Consider the following 18,917-nt stretch of genomic DNA (forward strand, 5'->3'; position numbering starts at 1 on the left):
GACCTGGTCTAACCCATTTGGTGTCCACCAAGGCCCTTTGGCACAAAAGGTGACTGTTTCACAGCAAAAAGAAAGCTCAGGGCAAAATCTATTGCATTTGTACTTTGCCAGGCAAGACATGGCAGCCTCCACTGTGAGAGGAATAAAACTGGAAGGAGTGGGCACCTGCTGCCTCAGGCCAGTGGGTATCCATTCAACTAAATAGGAGCTGGAAGGGGGCCCCATTCTGGGAGCACCGTTTGAATCTGAGTCCAATTGTATTTCCAGCTAGAAATGGAAGCTGTTTTTATCAAGGAGCTGAGTCAAATAAAACTGGGTTACGGGCAGTCGGAGACACCCCTGGAGACTAGCCACAAGGGAACCAAAAAGGCACATACTAGAAACACAGCTTTTTTTATAAACAGGGATTTTTAAAAAAAAACCTCCTAGGTTTTCAGAGTTGCTGAGCAGCCTCCGCTTCAACTGACGTCGATAAGAGCTCAGCCCCCCTGAAAGGCAGGCTCCTAATAAATGGAAAAGGTATAAAGAAAGTACTAATGACTTACCACAAATTAACCAGGAAGGGGTGTTCCAGGCCCTGCATAATCTGCAGCTCTTTGAACACATTTCTCACTTCATTACGCTCCACACATTTCTGTTTGTTCATGTATTTCATGGCGTACATTTTCTTGGTGTCATTCTTCTGTACAATGCAGACCTAAGTGAGCAAACCAAGATGTTAGACTGGGCAGAGTAGCTAGGAGACATGAAAGCAAGTTTGTGCAGGTGAAATGTGCCCTTATGAGCACCCTATTGTTAACTTCAATGAGATTCGTGTCACTAGGTCACACCCCCATGCTCTTATGATTTAACCCTGCACATCACCTGTAAGTGCTGCATTCAATATTCATGCTAAGAAGAATCATAGTTAGAGTACAGAGTTTGTCAAAGCAAAGTTGGGGTATTGCAGGTTTATCAACTGACTGACTAATCTCTTTTTCCCCATAATTATCCATCATTCATGTGTTGCATGCTGCTCCCTGAGCCTCCCTTTCGCCAAGCAGGACTGTAGGGTAGGAGCTGAGGGCATTCACCGAGACAGCCTCACTCCCTGCAGGCAGGACTTGTGAGTACTAGTGGGACATCATCTCCTATCTATAAGGATCAGCACAATCTTTCTAGTGTAGCACAGCTGATCCATCAAACCTCTGGGCTTTTGGCATCTTCCAGACATGGGTTTTGTCATAGAAATCACCCTACTGAAAAAACCCACAGCCCTAACACGATGTTTAAATCCCCAAAGTGGGATTTCAAACACAGATGTTTCTTTGCTCCCTGCAGTGCTGCTCTCGGAGAATCATAGTGCTTTGTCAAGGAGACACCAGGATGCTCAAGTGGGCTTTGGTGGGGGAGTCTCCATTCGGAGGATGTTTACCCATCTAACATAATGAAAGTCAGCTGATTGGGTTTATCATTAACTGCAGTTTAATATCTTGTAATAGAAGTTGGGGATTCCAAATGGATGATGAGTCAAACTTAGAAACTCTTCCTGGATTATTAGGAGTTGAAGTTCAGGTCAAATCTCATCGACAAGCAATATTCCATTACTCTGCAATAAGCTCTCAAATGTAAGCGTCTCTGATGTGCCCAGTACTTGGCTAGCTACAGTCTCTGTTGTGCATACAGTAGTTTTACTCTTGAGGAGCTTACCTTTCCAAAGCTGCCTTTCCCAATGGCTCGCAAAATTTCAAAGTGGTCAAAGGTCACTGCAGGAAACAACAAATGTTCATAAGTTCAATGTCTGAGCTGCAATTTGATTTTGTAATTCCACCACCCCTCCTGAACTGAGACTGTTAATAAAAATGAAGGATTTCCAAGTGATTCTGTTCTCTGGTTGCTGATGAACAGTTGGGGCACCACCCTCAGTAGTTACGCTATTCATGTTATTTCCCATTTGGCTGTAAAAGCAAGTTCTTGGGGCAGTAAATGTCCGTTCTTCAATGGCATATAGGCAGGAAACCATCAAACAAATGTTTTCAGATCACCTCAACTATTGAGCTCTGGGAGTCTGATCTTGCTCCCACTGAAGTCAACTGCAAAATATCCACGGAGTCCATTCCATCAAAGATCTATGCACTTTGATTGTTGTGAAATAAGCACCACCTGGCTCAGGAGACTAGGTACAGAAGGTACTTCTTGGGCTTTAGATTATTATTCTGTTAAACGACTAATAAAAACCACCAACCCCAAAAGTTGAGAACTCTTCTGTCACCCAGAATCAACACTGTTTGGTCTCTGCACAGTGGGGGAAAGCCCAGCCCCGTCCATGCGGCTTTATGGAATGTGAACTGTAGCCCAAAGGAGGAAACCATTTCATTCTCCGTTGGGACCTCTGAACAGAGATGGGTTCCTGGGATACGCTCTGTGAATGCTAGGCATTCACACTAACTGGAATGATCTGTTCACATCAAGCGCTTGTGAGCGATCAGTGTGCTAGGCTGTGTCCCAGCAGAAGCAAGCAAGAGATTTCCAGATGAACAGCAGATCAAAGCAAAGAGGTAGATTAACTGTTCTGGGTTCAAACCCTGTCACCCATGGCCTTCAGTTGGAAATTGAGGGTGATCAGCAGGCAAGACAAGGCACCATAACTGTAATTTCTAAGTTGCAGAGTTTGAATTCAGCTAGTACTAGGTCAAGACCCGTATGAAGCAACACCCTGAGATCCCACAGCACCATACCATACAGCCATTAGCTAGAAAAGTTCATAATGGGGAATCCATTCCTTATACTAGCCACTGCTTTAAAGGCACTTAAACCTCACTAGGTGGCTGATTTGAGGCACCAAATCAAAGCTACTGGTAGATTTCTAATAACACATTAGCCTTAATTACTGTGACCCCAGAACCAGTACTGTGTCCATTACTGTGTCCATCAGACACCACCGAAGTGATGGGCCTGAAATCACAGAGTTAATGTGTCTTGTCCATTGCTTTATTTCCAGTCAATTAGTGAGTAGATGGGAGGGGACCATGTGTTTGCTGACCTGCTTTGCTGAAAACCCGTTCTGAGTGGAACAATACAGGCCAGCGAGAATGTCGGTGATGGATTGAAAGTGACAGAGAGCAAGACACCGTATTACTCCTTCATGCCAGCTTTTTCCTGTCTTACAGTTGCACCACTAGCTGGGCATCAGGTTGCATTCTAAACTGTTCACTGCTTTAATAATAAAACTTCAGCACTGGGGTCAGACAATGACATTTTTGAAAAAGAGTCGTTCCCAGGGTATATTATATAAAGAGTGAGTTTTGCAGGGTTGACAGCCTTAGATGCCAATGTTTATCCCCTGAACAAGGACAACACAGGCAACAGCAGCAGCGCAAGCTTTCCCCACACAGCTCTATCGACAAGTCCCTTTCCTAGAGGCTGAGAGGACAGGTTAGCCTCCATGCCCCATTTAATCAATGGCCTCACTGCTGAGATTGACAGCAACGGGGCCAATTAGTATCAGGTGTAGTGGGCCTGCCAGCAAAAGCACCTGTTGGGATGGTGGACGTTTTATTAATTACTTTAGAAGACAACTGGCTCCATAGTCCTCAGCACAGTGCTCAAGGAGCGTACGTATGGAGGCTTGACCATGAGCAATAGGAAGGAATTGGAGAAGCAGTTTGTCCGTGCTGCCTCTTATATTCCCAGTTCAGAGTTAATCAATAGAGGGCGAGATAAAGGCATAGGCATGGACCAATGAACTCTGAAGAGTCTTCTGGTTTCATGCGCATGGAGCATCAACTCACGCACAGTGAGTACCCACAGGGACCAGCACTCAATGAAGAGTTGCATTCTGCAGCCACCATAAAGAGATGAAACCAGTATGATCCTCATCATTTACTGGGCACACCTAATGTGCTCTACAAGAAACAGTCTGCACCTGAAAGTCTCTCAGTCTAAATACACGTTGCCATTTCATAGTCTGAAGGCTTTTCTCCTCTATAATGGCCACTCCACCTGAATTCCATTTTGAATTTTAAGTGAAATCAAAGTGAAAGAGCTTGTTTTAAAAACCAAAATAAATTGACACCTGGGTTACAACTAACGTACGTCTGGCCCAGCGAGGTTAAGCTTCATTGACTGCTTACAATAGGATTTGTCCTAAGGGAGTTAGGAGTCCAGCTCCCTAAGGCCCCTTTGAAAATCAATGCCTAGACGTCTCATCAGAGCTAGAGAGGAGCACAAAACAAAACCCCATATCCCAGAGTCAATTTGGGAAGACAGAGTGGGGGTATTCTCAGGCTCCACCCACAATCAAGTCTCCACCTACCCCAATTTCAGAGGATTTACAGCAGGTTTAAGTGCAACCAAGAAAGCCATCCCGGGCTCCCTAGGTGCCCAGGTTCACCATGCTGACGACAACCTCTAATCCTTTCATTCTCCTGCCCCAGGTTCCAACCATACCTCTCACGTGAAAACTCCTTCCTGGTAGATTCCATGATGTGCTACTGGCACTGGCTTCTGAGGCCCAGGAAGAGATTCTAAGTTACCCTCCCTTAGTCTGAAGGCTAAATAAATGTAGTGAGTTTGGAAATCTTGTTTTCACGGCACCACTCGTGTGTGAGTACCTTCTGCCTCAACCCCTACTAAACTCTCTTCTTCTTTGTTTCTTAGACCAAAGGCTCCCTTGGAAAGCCCAGCTGTCCTCTAATTGCCATCTGCTGCCTTGTTCATTAGCTGAACTCAATTGCACAGAAACCAAGAGCCATTTGTCCCCAAAGCATTTTATCAGCGGAGATTTTCAGCAAGAATGCTGCTGTAAATCACTCTTCCCCAGCAACAGACACATTCTCCCCCACCAAGGATTCACACAGGATAACGGCCAGAAATACATTCATTTTCTCCAGGATACACTCTCTCGGAGTTGAAACAAGGGCATCTCACTATGGTAACAGGACAGACACAGACGGACATGAAGCTACAGCTTCGCTGTACACAACAGTACAAAGAACTCAGAATGTGATCAAAATGTAAGTCCCAGCTTAACCTCATACTTTTAAAATATTGTTCATATAGAAATGAACATGTTTTCCAAAGACAGAAACTAACACGGCAGTAATGTAAACTGGGCCTCTTTCAACACAAACAACATGTTACATAGAATTCACCATACGACATCAGACATCAGGTCTGGTACTGGCCTCCAGCACTGTTCAATATATGATATTCCAGAGAAAGGGTGAAAACACCCATAACACATCTGGCCAGAAGTGTGAAACTAGAAGTGTTGGTGGCGGTAAATTTCTTCTTCTCTCTAGAGACTGAATGTACTTATGCTGAATGGGTATCTACACAGAGAACAATCCATAAGGTAGAGGAACAAATAGGTCTTTTTCATTGATACTGCTTATTCTTCTAGGGTATCTTGATCTAACTGCACACTCTTCTTTTGTTGCTTACTTAATAGAAATGGATCTAAATCAAACACTTTGACCCAAACACATGCAAGCTTTGGAAACTTCTATGGTTTACAGTGGAATTCCCCAGCCTATGTTACACAGGAGGATAGACTCAGAAACGAATTAGCCACTGGGCCAATGGGGCCCATGCCCAGGGGCCCCGGCCAATTGGGGGGTCCCAGAAAAATGGGCTCTGTGTCCTGAGCCGCTCTGTCTGCCTGGCGTTCCTGTTGGGAAGCCCCTGCCCCCACAACCCACTCCCCAGCAGGAGCGCCAGGCGGGTGGAGTGGGCCAAGCCCCCATGCCCCGACCCCACTCCCCAGCAGGAGTGCTAGGATGGGGGGTGGAGCAACCCCCTGTGCCCCGACCCCATTTCCCCAGCAGGAGCACCGGGGGTGGGGGGTGGGAGGGGTGAGACTGCAGGCGGAAGGGGTGAGGAGGGGCCCCCACTTGCTCTGGCCCAGGGTCCCACAAAACCGTAATCCACCTCTGGATAGATTACATGATCATAAGGGTTCCTTCCATCCTTAAAATCTAAAAATCTAAACCAGAAGCCAGTCTTCACAAACTTGCACTCTCCAGCTCCATTTTTTGTATTAAGGTATTTACTAACACTTTTAACACAAAGTATACAGCTAACCCAGCTAAGTGAACGCTAAGTAACATGACACTTCTGATTTGAAGAACATTTCATTAGGGATGATCATTGTTTCTTACCTATGTTTCTAGCCTCTCACAATGGGCTAATCCAAAAATCTTAGGTGCAAACACTAGCAACCAAAATTTGGAACTAAATCCAAATCTTTTAGTCTGGACCTTTGTCTGCATAATCAAGAATCTTAATTAATTTTAGATGCCATCAGATAAGGAACTATTTCAATCATTCCCATGTCGGAGACAGAATTCATATTACAATTAGGCTTGGCAGAAGTTGACATTTATTTTTTTTCCAATTTCCACAATTAATATCAATTTTGATTTTAAGCAATTTCAATTTTCACTGTCGTGGGAAATTGGGGGGGGGGGTAGGGTAAGGTCAGTGCTGACAGCGGGGCTGCAGGGGGCTCCTTGCCCAGCTAAGGGCTCTGAGACACCCAGGCACAAGGTACAGAGGAGGCTACAGCCTTGGCCCAGCAGAGCAGAGACCCCTGGCCAGGACTGCAAAGAGGAGTACGAGGGCCCAGGTGCAGGAGAGGCCAGACCGCTGCTGAATGGCTTCTGCTGGGGGACAGTCCCTAATACTCCCAGCCGGTGAGTGAGTGACTGGGGCTGCGATAGCAGGGCTGCACATGGCTCTCTGCACAGCTGCGGGGCCGGTGACACAGGAGCCCTGCAGGTGCAAGGTGCAGGGGATGGTGCACTTGCCAAAAATTATCAATGGATTCTTTTTTCATTATTTGTGTGTGTCGGGTAAAACGGACGTTTAGCGACAACTAACGATTTAAACTGACTCCTGCCAAGCCTGGTTATAACTTAATGTCAGACAAACGGACTGTGTTCGAGACAGGGAGCAGTGTTTACACTGCTATAGCTTTAAAGTGTCTGCTGAAGCATGTGTAGGAAATGCCACTTTAATGCCAGAGGCGGTGATATTTCATATCTGAACCCAGAGTCCAGGACCAATGTTTAGATAAAATATGTGCAATCTAACAAAGCATAAGAAATGTCCTCATGAAGGACACATCACCCCTCAAAAGCCTCGTTAAAACCCCATCTGTTAAGCAGCAGTCAAGGATTTAAAGATACTTATCACCCATTCCAGTACAGATAGAGAAGCAGAAACATATGGTATATAATGGCTTCCATTCCTTCCATCAAACTATACTCCTGATTTCCATTAATGGGAGTTTTGTGCATGCACCAATGGGAGAATAGACTTAAGCCGTGTATCTAGAGTACAGTATATACACATACACCTCTCATATTCATGTATGTGCATTTTATAATACTAATACTGCATTCCTTTGCAAAGTTCCTCCAATTTCTGGCTGCTGGCTTGAACCCAGCCCAAAGTTATAGGTGACAGAAGGTTGTTACAATCTGATGGCTATTTGGTGGCCTTCGTAGAATGACGTGGACCAGATTAACCCCAGTTCCCACTGGAAAGAGGTTCACATCACAAAAAACACCCCTACAACTGGAAATGACCAACCTATGTGTTCGAAGTTTTAGCAGAGGCGCCAAGGAATGGGTGGGCTTGGAAACAGGGAGGGATTTTCTATTTGCAGTTCAGTAAAATTCCCCATCCACTTCATTTGGAACAGAAATTAAGCCAATGCTGAGTCTTTGGAAATCCCACCCTGAACTTTCTTCTCACCCATCAGGTCAGGGCTGAGGCACATTGGCAAGGCAGTGTGTTCCCATATTGCCTATGCCGTACTGGATCAGGAGAGGATTTGCACCTCATTCTGCAAGGTACCAAGCTACCTCAGCCAGAGCAGAGGGGGATCAGCACCTCACAGGAAGTGCTTTAGAGGATGGGCCCTCAGTCTCTAGGTCTGTCAATCGGACACCATTTGCCATCGCTTAACTGACTGTTTTTCCCCCTTTTCTTTAAGAACAAAAGTCCCTGTCACCCCAGAAAAACAAAGCCCTTTCCCAGTGACGTGAAAGTATCAGCAGTCCCCGGATACAGCCGATCGGTGTTCAGGGCAGGACCCAAGCTGGGGAGGAAGGCAGGTGTAAATCACCTTTCTGTCTCCTCCAATCCTGGGGCAATCTGAGACCAAACCAACCCCAGCATAATTTACTGCAACCTAACAGCCTCCGTCTAAATTACTCCAAGCTGGAGCTGTTCAGCAGGGACCACAGCACTGGTATAGGCTCAGCCAGAGCATCACGTACTCCGTCCTACACCCAGCATGCCGACCCGTCTCCTCCCCATATGCCAGCTTTGCACCACCAGGAACTCCCCCTACATTAGAGGGATCTTGGTTCCCCTCTTCAGGGAAGCTCTCCATGCCCCTTTGCACAGGAGTGATGCAAAGAGGATGGCGCCAGGGGCCCGAATCTGGCCCTCAATGAGTGTAGACTGATCCTGACTATATAAGGAATTGAGAGCACCTCATCCGATAGGCCCTTAGTTTGGTTAATACATTTCCTTTTAAAACTAACTAACTAGCTGTAATCTGCAGCTGTACCTACTTGGAGTAAATACTGACGGAAAAATAATGCCGTCATCCTGTTTCACTGGAGGTCAAATTAAACCCCTTGAGAAATCCATTTAAAGGAAGCATCTAACGCAGTTTGAAACAGTCATATTATAGCAACAACAGTTCTGAAAGTTATCCAAAATGCATTATCATTATTTATGTATAATACAGTAGTGCCTAGAGACCCCAACTGAGATAAGGACCCATTGTGCTAGTTACTGTATATATACACATAGTACAATACAGTCCACACAGGTAGACAAACTTATGTTAGTGGGGCTTGCACTAAATAGCTGTGTAGACATTGCGACTCGGGCTGGAGCTCAGGCTCTCAAGCCTGGGGGGTCGGGCGTGAGTCCCGCTACCACAAGCCTGCGGACCTAGGCTGAGAGGCTCCCATATAGACATGCCCTAAGTGACTTGTTCAAGGTCACACAGGAAGGTTGTAGCAGAGCAGGGAACTACACCCAGCTCTCCGGAGCCCCAGTCTATTGACTTCATGTCTCTGTTCTGCAAAATTCATCATTTTGACTGGGTGGGTATTCTCAAGCCACTTGTATTCTTAGCAAAACTAAAGACCTTTTAGAATAATTAAATACTGAACTATCACAATACAGAGACTCTGCTAAATGACTGCACAAGTAGATATAACTCTATAGCGGCATGCGTTTGAATGCATGTTATTTATACTCACAACATCTTTCTTACAAATAGATGTTTATTTCCTGAATAACGGGAGTAATGATGTATTGTTATGTGTCACCGTTTGACAAATGCACATTCCATCTTACAGGAAATATTAAAAAGATCCCTTTGTGAATGAAACCCCAGCAGAGAGAAGCCATTAAGGAATTTTGGTTACTTGTTAGGAATTATCAGAATGGAAAATCCTCCCCATTGTTAATCAAGTTATTTACAGAATGCCTTTCCCAGCACAATGGATCCCTGGGTGCTGTTAAAAGCAATATAAAAAACCCATGAGGATATTATGATAACAAAACGGTACGGGTTGCTGGAGTGAATAAAAGTCATGCACAATAGTGGTTTGTCACTGTGGCTTGACAGTGGGACCCTACGTAAGGAATGATTCACATTATTTTATGATCAGCTGAGCAGTGAGTGTGCTTAGTGCAGTACAGAAAGTGATGAGACTGTAGAGTCAGATGCAGATCTGTTACATATGTATCATATTTATATTACATTAGCCCCAGGAGGCTTGGTCAGAATCAGGATCCTGTTGTGCGAGGTGCTATACAAATCCAAACACAAGAGACGGTGCCTTCCCCCAAGCAAGTCCCAGAAATATGTACTCCAAGTCCTGCGCTAATTGCTGATCAGCAAACATGGAACCTGCCAGGCTACTGCGCACATAAAACGAACGTCCTAGTAAAAGTCTTTCAAACTACCATTTTAACTTATTCATGGGCTCACCAGCACCTTTCTTCTTTAAATGTCTTGGCATCTGGCACCGGGTATTAATTGACATTTATCACTGATGTTGTCAGGCTAGCAGTACCAAGGGATACATTATTAATGCTATTTAGGCCAATGTACAGAATGAGCCGTTTCTAGAGATAGAAACAAACAGACAGGTTTCTTCTGAATGAGTCCATTAGTTAAACAACACAAAACACAAACAAATCAACCCCACTTCCCTCCACCCCTCCCACTAGCTCAGTAAAAAATGACCTTGTTTTAAAAGAACTCCAACCAGAAACCTTTCAAATATTTGACTCTTTATCATCTGCCTCTACAGCTAGTTGATGCTTTTGGAAAGATGATGATCCAGGAATATGATATTTGTCCAACATACCAATAGTGCCTGATTTCAGGTCAAAGTACGTAACACTCCTCTCTCCAATAGCGACTGAACAGTAGTTAATGATCTTCACGATGGGTTCCCCACACTATAAAGCACAGTCTCCCAGCCAAATCCTTTCCTCTCTAGCTCTCTGCTGACTTCTTGTCCACTCACCAACATGCCTTTCCAAATCTCCCCAGGGACTATGGGAGTGATCAATATAGGAACCAGTAATTATCCATCCATCTGTGATGGGTTACCCCCTCTTTCGGGGTGCCACCTGATGTATTGGGGTACCACCAGCCTGGGCTCCCTCACTGTCCTGCTACGCCAGGCCCTCAAGCCTCCTCTAGCACACACACAGGTAGGGCCACACCCAGCTGCAGAAAGACACAGACATGGAGATCAGCTCTGCGTGGGAAGACTCAGCTCGGGGATTGCCCAGCACTCAAGTGCACACCCCCTCTGGAGTGTAAACCCAAAATTGTATTGTCTTGCACTGCACAGAGAATTGTAGAGCATAAGCTCATGAAATTCACCCCCTCCCTCAATGTGGAGGTAGATATGCTCAGCTTTTTGCTCCCCAGTTATGAATTGCACAAATATGTTTATGAAACTGCATTCAGTGTACCTATTTTTTGGTTCAGCCATGCCTTGGACTGAACCAGGGGTCGGCAACCTTTCAGAAGAGATGTGCCGAGTCTTCATTTATTCACTCTAATTTAAGGTTTTGCATGCCAGTAATACATTTTAATGTTTTTAGAAGGTCTCTTTCTATAAGTCTATAATATATAACTAAATTATTGTTGTATGTAAAGTAAATAAGGTTTTTTAAATGTTTAAGAAGCTTCATTTAAAATTAAATTAAAATGCAGAACCCCCCCGGATGGGTGGCCAGGACCCGGGAAGTGTGAGTGCCACTGAAAATCAGCTCGCGTGCCGCCTTCGGCACGTGTGCCATAGGTTGCCTACCCCTGGACTGAACATTTAGGAAGTGATTTTCAAAATTAGGTGCATGGAAAAATGGATGCATAATTGTGCACTTTATTTGTGCTGGCAACGAATATGTCAGGTACCTGCTTGAACATACAGCCAGCAGCACATCTAGGGGTCCATCTGCATACTCAGTTTCTCAATCTATGTATGCAATCAGAACCACTGCATAGCCCAGTTAGCCATGCAATTCAACATGCATTTTAATGAGATGTGTATTATTGCAAAAAATGACATGGACATTCACATTTTGTGGCCCATCACATTTTCCATGCCTCAGCTGGAAGTTTATGGCAGGTGAGTCCTCAATGGAAGGTGGGATCTGAGGACCAGTTTATGGCAAGGATTCTCAACCCCTGGTCCATGAAACACTTACTGCTTGTCCACAGAGATTTGGCAGGTATGTGATGCTGGCTTTCATTGTTTGCAGCTGCTACTTCGCATTAAAAGAGTCCCAAAGCATATATTCAATGCTTTCCTAATATCACTTGTCCATGTCAGTAAAGGCCATAGCTATCACAGGGATTGGAAGATTGGAAATAGGGAAGGGACAATCCATAAGATTAGATATGAGAGGGAAAGTGTCCATGAGACGCTGTCTGTATTAAGGCAAGGGCCACACTATGAAAGAGTTTGAGAACCTCTGTGTTATAAGAATCACTTTCCTACAGTCGTGAGAGACAAAATCACTGAGAGCCAGATTCAGCCACTCTTACTCATGCTGAGTAGTACATTACTCCAGAAACAGACCCACTGAAATCAAGGGAACTACTCACAGAGTAAGGGTATGTCTACACCCAGCCGCTAGTTCGGCGGCTGGGAATCGAAGTTCTGGGTTCGACTTATCGCGTCTTGTCTGGACGCGATAAGTCGAACCAGGAAGTGATCGCCGTCGACTGCGGTACTCCAGCTAGACGAGAGGAGTACCGCGGAGTCGACGGGGGAGCCTGCCTGCCGCGTGTGGACCGAGGTAAGTTCGAACTAAGGTACTTCGAACTTCAGCTACGTTATTCACGTAGCTGAAGTTGCGTACCTTAGTTCGAATTGGGGGGTAAGTGTAGACCAAGCCTAATGTACTACTCTGGTGTGAGAGTAAGGGTGACAGAATTGGTCCCTAAATAAGTAGGTAAATACAATTTATAAGCAAGTCCTTGGATTTAAGTACTTGCCAAGAGTAATTTATCATGCAATTGACATTCAGGGTCTTTCAACTGCTCTCCTGTTAACTGAGCCCAACAACACTGACCGGAGAATATACTTGAGCAGGCAATTACCTGATGTGCAGATGCAATTAGGGCCCAGTACTGGGAGATGCTGAGTTCCTCCCGGCAGCTGCTCAGCACCTTCAGCACCTATTGACTTCAAGGAATATTTTTTTTATAGTGCCCAAAAGTTGCTGGGCCCTTTACAGCACAAACAGAAACACACAGTGCCTGCCAAGAAGGGCTTGCAACACAGAAGTGGTGATGCATAAGGTTAACAAACAGTACGGAGAGGATGGGAGGAGGTAGAACAAAGGTTATAGCAATAAGGCAATCCAAAGCCCCTTAGAAGTCTATCATTGTCTTTCCATTGGCTTCAGTAGGCTGAAGATCAGGTCCTCAGTGAGACTTAGTGAAAACAAGAACCAACTAATAAAAATAACTCCTTTTAAATAACATTATCAAGCATGAATTATCCTGACAACTAGTAGCTCTGATATTCTGTTCATGTAAAGATTGTTTTGAATGCTTATTTTAAATGAACATTAGACTTATGGGATTCATGCAGATTGTCAAACATCTGCACTTAGCATTGAGTATTACCGTTATTGTATTGTGGTAGTGCCCATAGCCCCCAATCAGGATCAGGACCCCATTGTCCTAGGCACTGCACAAATGGAATGGAAGAGATTGTCCCTCCCCCCAAAGAGCTTATGATCATAAAAGAACAGATTTAATTGGAAAATGTAATAAAAGACACTGCCCAGCACAAAACATCCAACCTATTTTACTTGGGGGAAAATAAAAGCACAGGTTTTTACAATCAGCTGTTTAGGACAGACCATCCCATAGAGGGATAATGATTTTAAAAGTGTCCATGCCACAGTTCCTATTAGAGTCCACATTTGGGGGAGGAATTTTAAGTTCACTTTAAGAGAGGCAATGAGATGACAGCTGGTTAGGAGACAGGAAGGGCACCTGGGCTCTATTTCTGAATCTGCCACTGGCTCATTATGGACTTGCACTCGCTGAAGTCAATGGAATCTTTGTCACTGACTCCAATGCGCACCGGATCCGATATTATGTAAATCTGGGCAAATCATTTATCTTCTCTGTGCATCACTTTTACTGACTGTATAATGGAAATAATATCACATCTAAAGTGCTTTGAGAGCTCTGGATGAACGGTTATGCATGTGCACATTTATGATAATGATGATAATGCTGTGCAGGTTGTAGCATGATCAGAATCTGCCTGCAAACAGTCTAAAGTTATTTTTTAAGTTACGCTCCTCAACTTCCACCATAGCATTAATACTTTTCATTTGCCATTCCAGTGTGAATGAAAGCTCTGAAAGCTTCCCTGTTCAGGAAAGCATTTACTCACATGCTTAACTTTAAGCAAGTGCTTCAATCTCATTGAGTTCAAAGGGACTTAAACACATACTTTAAATGCTTTCCTGAATAGGGAAAGATTTTAGCACATTACGTGTTTTCCTGAATTGGGGTCTATGCCTGGAGAATCCTCCCCTAAGCAGGGAAATCCTTCGCTTTCTGCCATGTCTCCCAGGCATCACAGTGTTTATGAATAGTTCTAGTGTATTTAATCCTTTGAGATGTGACATTAACGATCGGACATGCTTTTCTCTTGTCTACAGATGAAAAGGAAGTCATTACTAACATACGTATCAAATTCATGGAACTTTTTGACCCCTGCACGGCATGTGGCAACAGTGCTTCACATTTGGAAAACCCAACTCCATTTTCCATATAATGGATCTACACATCTAAGCTGAATGCCCTGTCAGCTTTCATTCATTACAACCAGCCACATTCCAGACAAACCCCAATGCTCCTCTCACAGGAAAGCACCTGTCCTGAAAGATTAATGGCAGCTAGGAAAGTTGCTTTGCAGAGGGCACTGCGTCTCTTGCCAATGTATTTAATTTTCAGTTTATAAAAGTGTCCATCAGCAAAGCCACGTTGCTCTGATGTTATACAAGGCATGTCAAATCCATGGGAAATGAATGAGACCCAGCTAATGTGATGAGAAGTCTCCTTGTCACCAACAATCTCCCAGCCATGCCACTCCAAGGAAGGCCAGGGGAAAAGTGAAAATCACCCACCTATACTGCTGAGTCAGTGCTGGCAGCTATTTATGACAGAGGCCAATACTGAGCATTCGAATGTACAGCAATAAGAGGTGTAACCTCCAGGAGAATCTCAAAATGGAGTTTTTTTTCCATCTTTTTTCCAATTACTTTAATGCAAAATAACCAACAGTAGTTTAATAATAATCAGGGAGTGAGGCCAGCAGCCAGTTTAGCCCAAGTGCAGGCTAGTGTTGTCCATGTACTTACTCAGCATTTATTATGAGGCCAGCAATCCGGTAAGCAATAATGGAAGTGGTGTATCAGATTTCATAACATTTGGAGGACATCATCATAAATCCATTCCCTGAGTGAGCTCAGAGAGTGAAATCCTGTCTTAGAGCACCGTAAACAGAAGGTAGGGGAATGGCATGGTAGCAGCCATGAACTGGGGCTGCAGATTCAGGGAAGGATGGCTCAGGACAGCGGAGGGAATACACTGCTGTGTGTAATTGCTCTTGCTTTACAAAGGAACAGCGTGTGTCAGCACCTGGGGTTCACTGTGCACTGCAACAAGCAGACTTAGGAGCTGTCCAGGCCCCTAGGCAGCTCTATGCCCTTGAGTCCAGGGCGCGTTAGCTGGTGTACAACCAACGCTCCTCTCCTAGTGCTCTCCGGAGAGCCAGGCAGGCATTCTGCCCAACAGTTGTGCAGCAAGGCAGGCCAGCATTCCCCAGCTCCCCATTTCCATACGGTGGCAGGGTGAAACAGCTGGAAAGGGCTAAGGACTGCTTGCCTGACACACGGTTCAGCAGGGGACTAAAGGAAGGGCTGTATTCTTTCCGGGGAAGTGAAGAGAGATACTCAGAGTCCTGCAGTGGCCAGGGCTGTTTTGTGTTACTTCGTGAATTTGGTGTTTGAATAGTAGATTGTGCTCTGAGGCACAGGCCTGAAATAGACGTGGGGGTGGCACTGGTTTCTGCTTGGGCTCCAGCACACACCCCTGCTCCCTATTTTTCAGGCTAACTAAGGAATGCCAATCTCAGCTTACAGTACAGCCTATCAACACCATTCCTGATAACCAGGAAAGGGAGTTCTGGCTGCAGGAGCTCCCTTCACCTGAGGCATACTACCCCCATAACACTTCCATCCTTTGCCAGCCTCCACAGAGCTCCAACCCAGGTCCATGGGGTTACAGAGCAAGAGCCTAACCCGCTGCACCACCACACTGTGAAGGCAGATAAGGGAATCGCAGCAACGGCCCTGCAACCAGATGCTGTACCTGCTGACTCAGTGGGATCAGATGACTAGCAGCAGGCTGCTGATTGGACACCACTTTGTATAAAGCTTCCTGTTCCTTCTCTAACCCTGGTCTGAGCAACTGAGCAACTAGTAAACAAAATTGTTCCAACCATTCCAGTATTTTTAACATTTAATATTTTGCTGCCTTTCATCATGCATAAAAATATGAAAGGTTATTGTGAGTGTTATCAAAAAGGCACTTCAAAGATTTCATTTTGCAACTGATAAATATCAAATATATTTCATAAGGTGTTGAACCAAACTCAAAACTTACTGTGGAAGTCAAAGTTTCCTAGGATAAACTGAGCATTTTAATGATTAAATACTGTTATCTTTCAGTATTTGACCAGTATTACTTTTATCTGTCTAGGACAGTAGCTTATATGTTGTGTCACCTGTATTTTATGTATTGTATTTATTTATGTATTGTATTAATGCAGCCATGTGGAAGCATATATGGTAGTTAATAAACTGACTCTCGCTGTGCATCAGGAAATGTTTATGGAGCCATATTTGAAAGGCTGCATCTATAATCATGGCAGCACCAAGACAACTATCTCTCAGAGCTAATATTGTGATAATGCATGCTCATGTTCTGTAATACCAACCTTGAGCTCTAGTTTCATGGTGACAACTAGTACGGTGGCCTGGAAGGGCAAAGTTATCAAGTCCCTCCAACGATGATACTGGTTGACACCCCTGAAGCAGCTTTCCCACCAAGCCCAAAGCAGGCAGGGAAATGCTCAGCCCTCAAGTTGTTTACTCACCACCCTTAAATCCAGCACTCCTCATGTGACTGAGGTGATTGCCAACCCCCCAAGAAGCTCTCTTATCATTTCCAAAACCCAGCAGTTCTCACCCTCAAATCACCAGGGGATTCGCCTGGCACTTCTCAAAACCAATGGCTCCCAGGGGGAGGGTCACTCTTCAAACCCCGCCCTCAGGTGGGCATTATAAACCGTCTGGTAGTTGGGAAAGGAAAGTGAAGTAATGGCTGGTGTGTGCAGTAAGAAGACATGAATGGCCTTTGCTTAACCAATAAGTTTGGGTGATCTGCGATTACAGAATAGGGGCTGTTATGTGGATCTCAGAGTCACATTTCACTTTAGATGTTTTGTTCATCGTTGAACTTATCTATCCCATTGAAAATTGAAGTTATTGACAGCCTGATAATTGAAGAGCCTGAACTGGAGGAAGATGGAAGAGAAGGCCTTTCTTCCCAGAAGGTTGAGTCTCTTGTATCCCTTATCAGAGGAAGTAGCCTTTGAGTGCGCTTGCTTGGGCCGCTTTGTAACCACCTGCACCACCAGGGAGTTTGGCAGAGGGTGAGAAAACAAGAACTCTTCCCCCTGGGATGGGACAAAGTAGCACTTCTTAGCCCTCTTAGGAGTGGGAGCACAAGAAGCAGGGGTGTGCCAGACTGCCTTTGCTAGGTCCGTGATGGCCTTGTTGATGGGGCAGGACACTCTGGGGCGGGAGGGTTGCAGAATGTCTAGTAAGCTGTGCTGAGGCTCCTGAGTTTCCTCCAGCTGGATTTGTAGCTCTGCCACTACCCTGTGCATAAGCTCTTGGTATTTTTTAAAGTCATCCAGCAGAGACGGAGAAGATGGAGAGGCTGCCTCATCCAGTGACCCTGATGAGATTGATCCTGCAACCACTGGAACTGTCAGATCCTCCTTCCTCCTCCCAAATACTCCAATGGGGCTGGTTGCGTACGGCCAGGCAGTGGTAAACAGAATTTGTGCACCGAGCCTGGGTGTCTGGGGTAGGGTTCCCATGATCCCCAATACTGACAATAAAATGTCTCCACTAATGGAGGGGGGGACCCCACAGCATAGGGTACCTCCTGTGTCTATTTGGAGGTTGGAACCCTCATCTTCTAGGGCTTCTGTCTGGGACCACCTCTGCTTAGTGCCGCAAAGAATCCTGTGGAGCCTCCGACTGATCGGAAGCAAAGGCCGGATCCCTGATCACCAGCAGGATCAACAGTACCGAGGACTGTGCTTCAAGGTTGGGGGGGGGGGGAAGGGGGGAATGATTCCGCCTCCTTGTGACAGACTCCTCCTCTGGTGTAACAACATCCCAGAATATACATGGACCCAATAGGATCTGTGAATGCGGAATGGGAGGGTAAATATGTCTTCCGGGGAAATGCATGTTTCCGACTGTCCTGGAGTATGAGGAGAGTCCACTGGTGGAGCTGGCTGATCTGGAGACTCTTTGAGAGCACCATGGCAGTCAGCAACATGGTCCCGGTGGGAGCTATCTTACAGCCTCGGTACCCGAAGTGGATGGAAGCACTAGGAGCTGTCTATCCTGAGTCTTCACCCCCAGAGCCGGTTTTGGAACTGTTCGATACATACCCTTGTACACCACCTTCTCTTGTTGAAAAGATATAGTTGGGCCTAAGACCTTAGCACCCAGGTGCGCTGGCTTTCCCGAGTCTTGACAGGGTCAGGGAAGGATCCCTTCTTTTCAGGGCAATCTTAGACATAGATAACTTGTCCTTATGTCTATGACAATGCCTCTTTCTCTCCTTTGAAGCCATCTCTTTAGGCTTAACAGAATTAGCTCCATTCCTGAGCTCATACTCAGAGGGTACTCCCTGCTTGTTGAGGCTAATGTACAGGGGAGGGTCCCCAGCCCAGATCTGACTGGGCTTCATTGCCTTCTCCATGAGGTGTTTTCTGAGTCTCAGTTCCTGACCCTCATGAGTTCTGGGGGGAGAAGAGAGACAGATGCTGCATTTGGCAGAGATGTGAGCATCACCCAGGCAGTAAAGACAGCATTGATGTTAGTCACTCACAGAAAAGGTGTGAACCCCAGGACTCTGGGCATAATGCCAGACTTCTTGGGGGAAAAGTCCCTGGGCAGGAGAAAAATGCTATCTAACTATCTATGCTATGCTATACTACAAAAACTACTAAAAAATGAACTCTATACAATTCTTACAG

General features: G+C 45.3%; 1 protein-coding gene across 3 annotated transcripts in view; it reads right to left on the reverse strand.

Moving 5' to 3' along the window:
- Positions 1-18,917, reverse strand: part of STK32A (serine/threonine kinase 32A) — a 90,072-nt gene that overhangs the window by 64,744 nt on the left and 6,411 nt on the right. For all 3 annotated transcript variants that reach the window (XM_026659458.1, XM_026659455.1, XM_026659454.1), the window contains 2 exons: positions 1,690-1,745; positions 546-697 (listed from right to left, as the gene is read on the reverse strand). In XM_026659458.1, the coding sequence (XP_026515243.1) occupies positions 546-697; positions 1,690-1,745 (208 nt within the window). The remainder of the gene's footprint in view (positions 1-545; positions 698-1,689; positions 1,746-18,917) is intronic.

Source organism: Terrapene carolina, unplaced genomic scaffold (assembly GCF_002925995.2).
Source record: "Terrapene carolina triunguis isolate 2854851 unplaced genomic scaffold, T_m_triunguis-2.0 Scaffold629, whole genome shotgun sequence".
NCBI lineage: Eukaryota > Metazoa > Chordata > Testudines > Emydidae > Terrapene > Terrapene triunguis.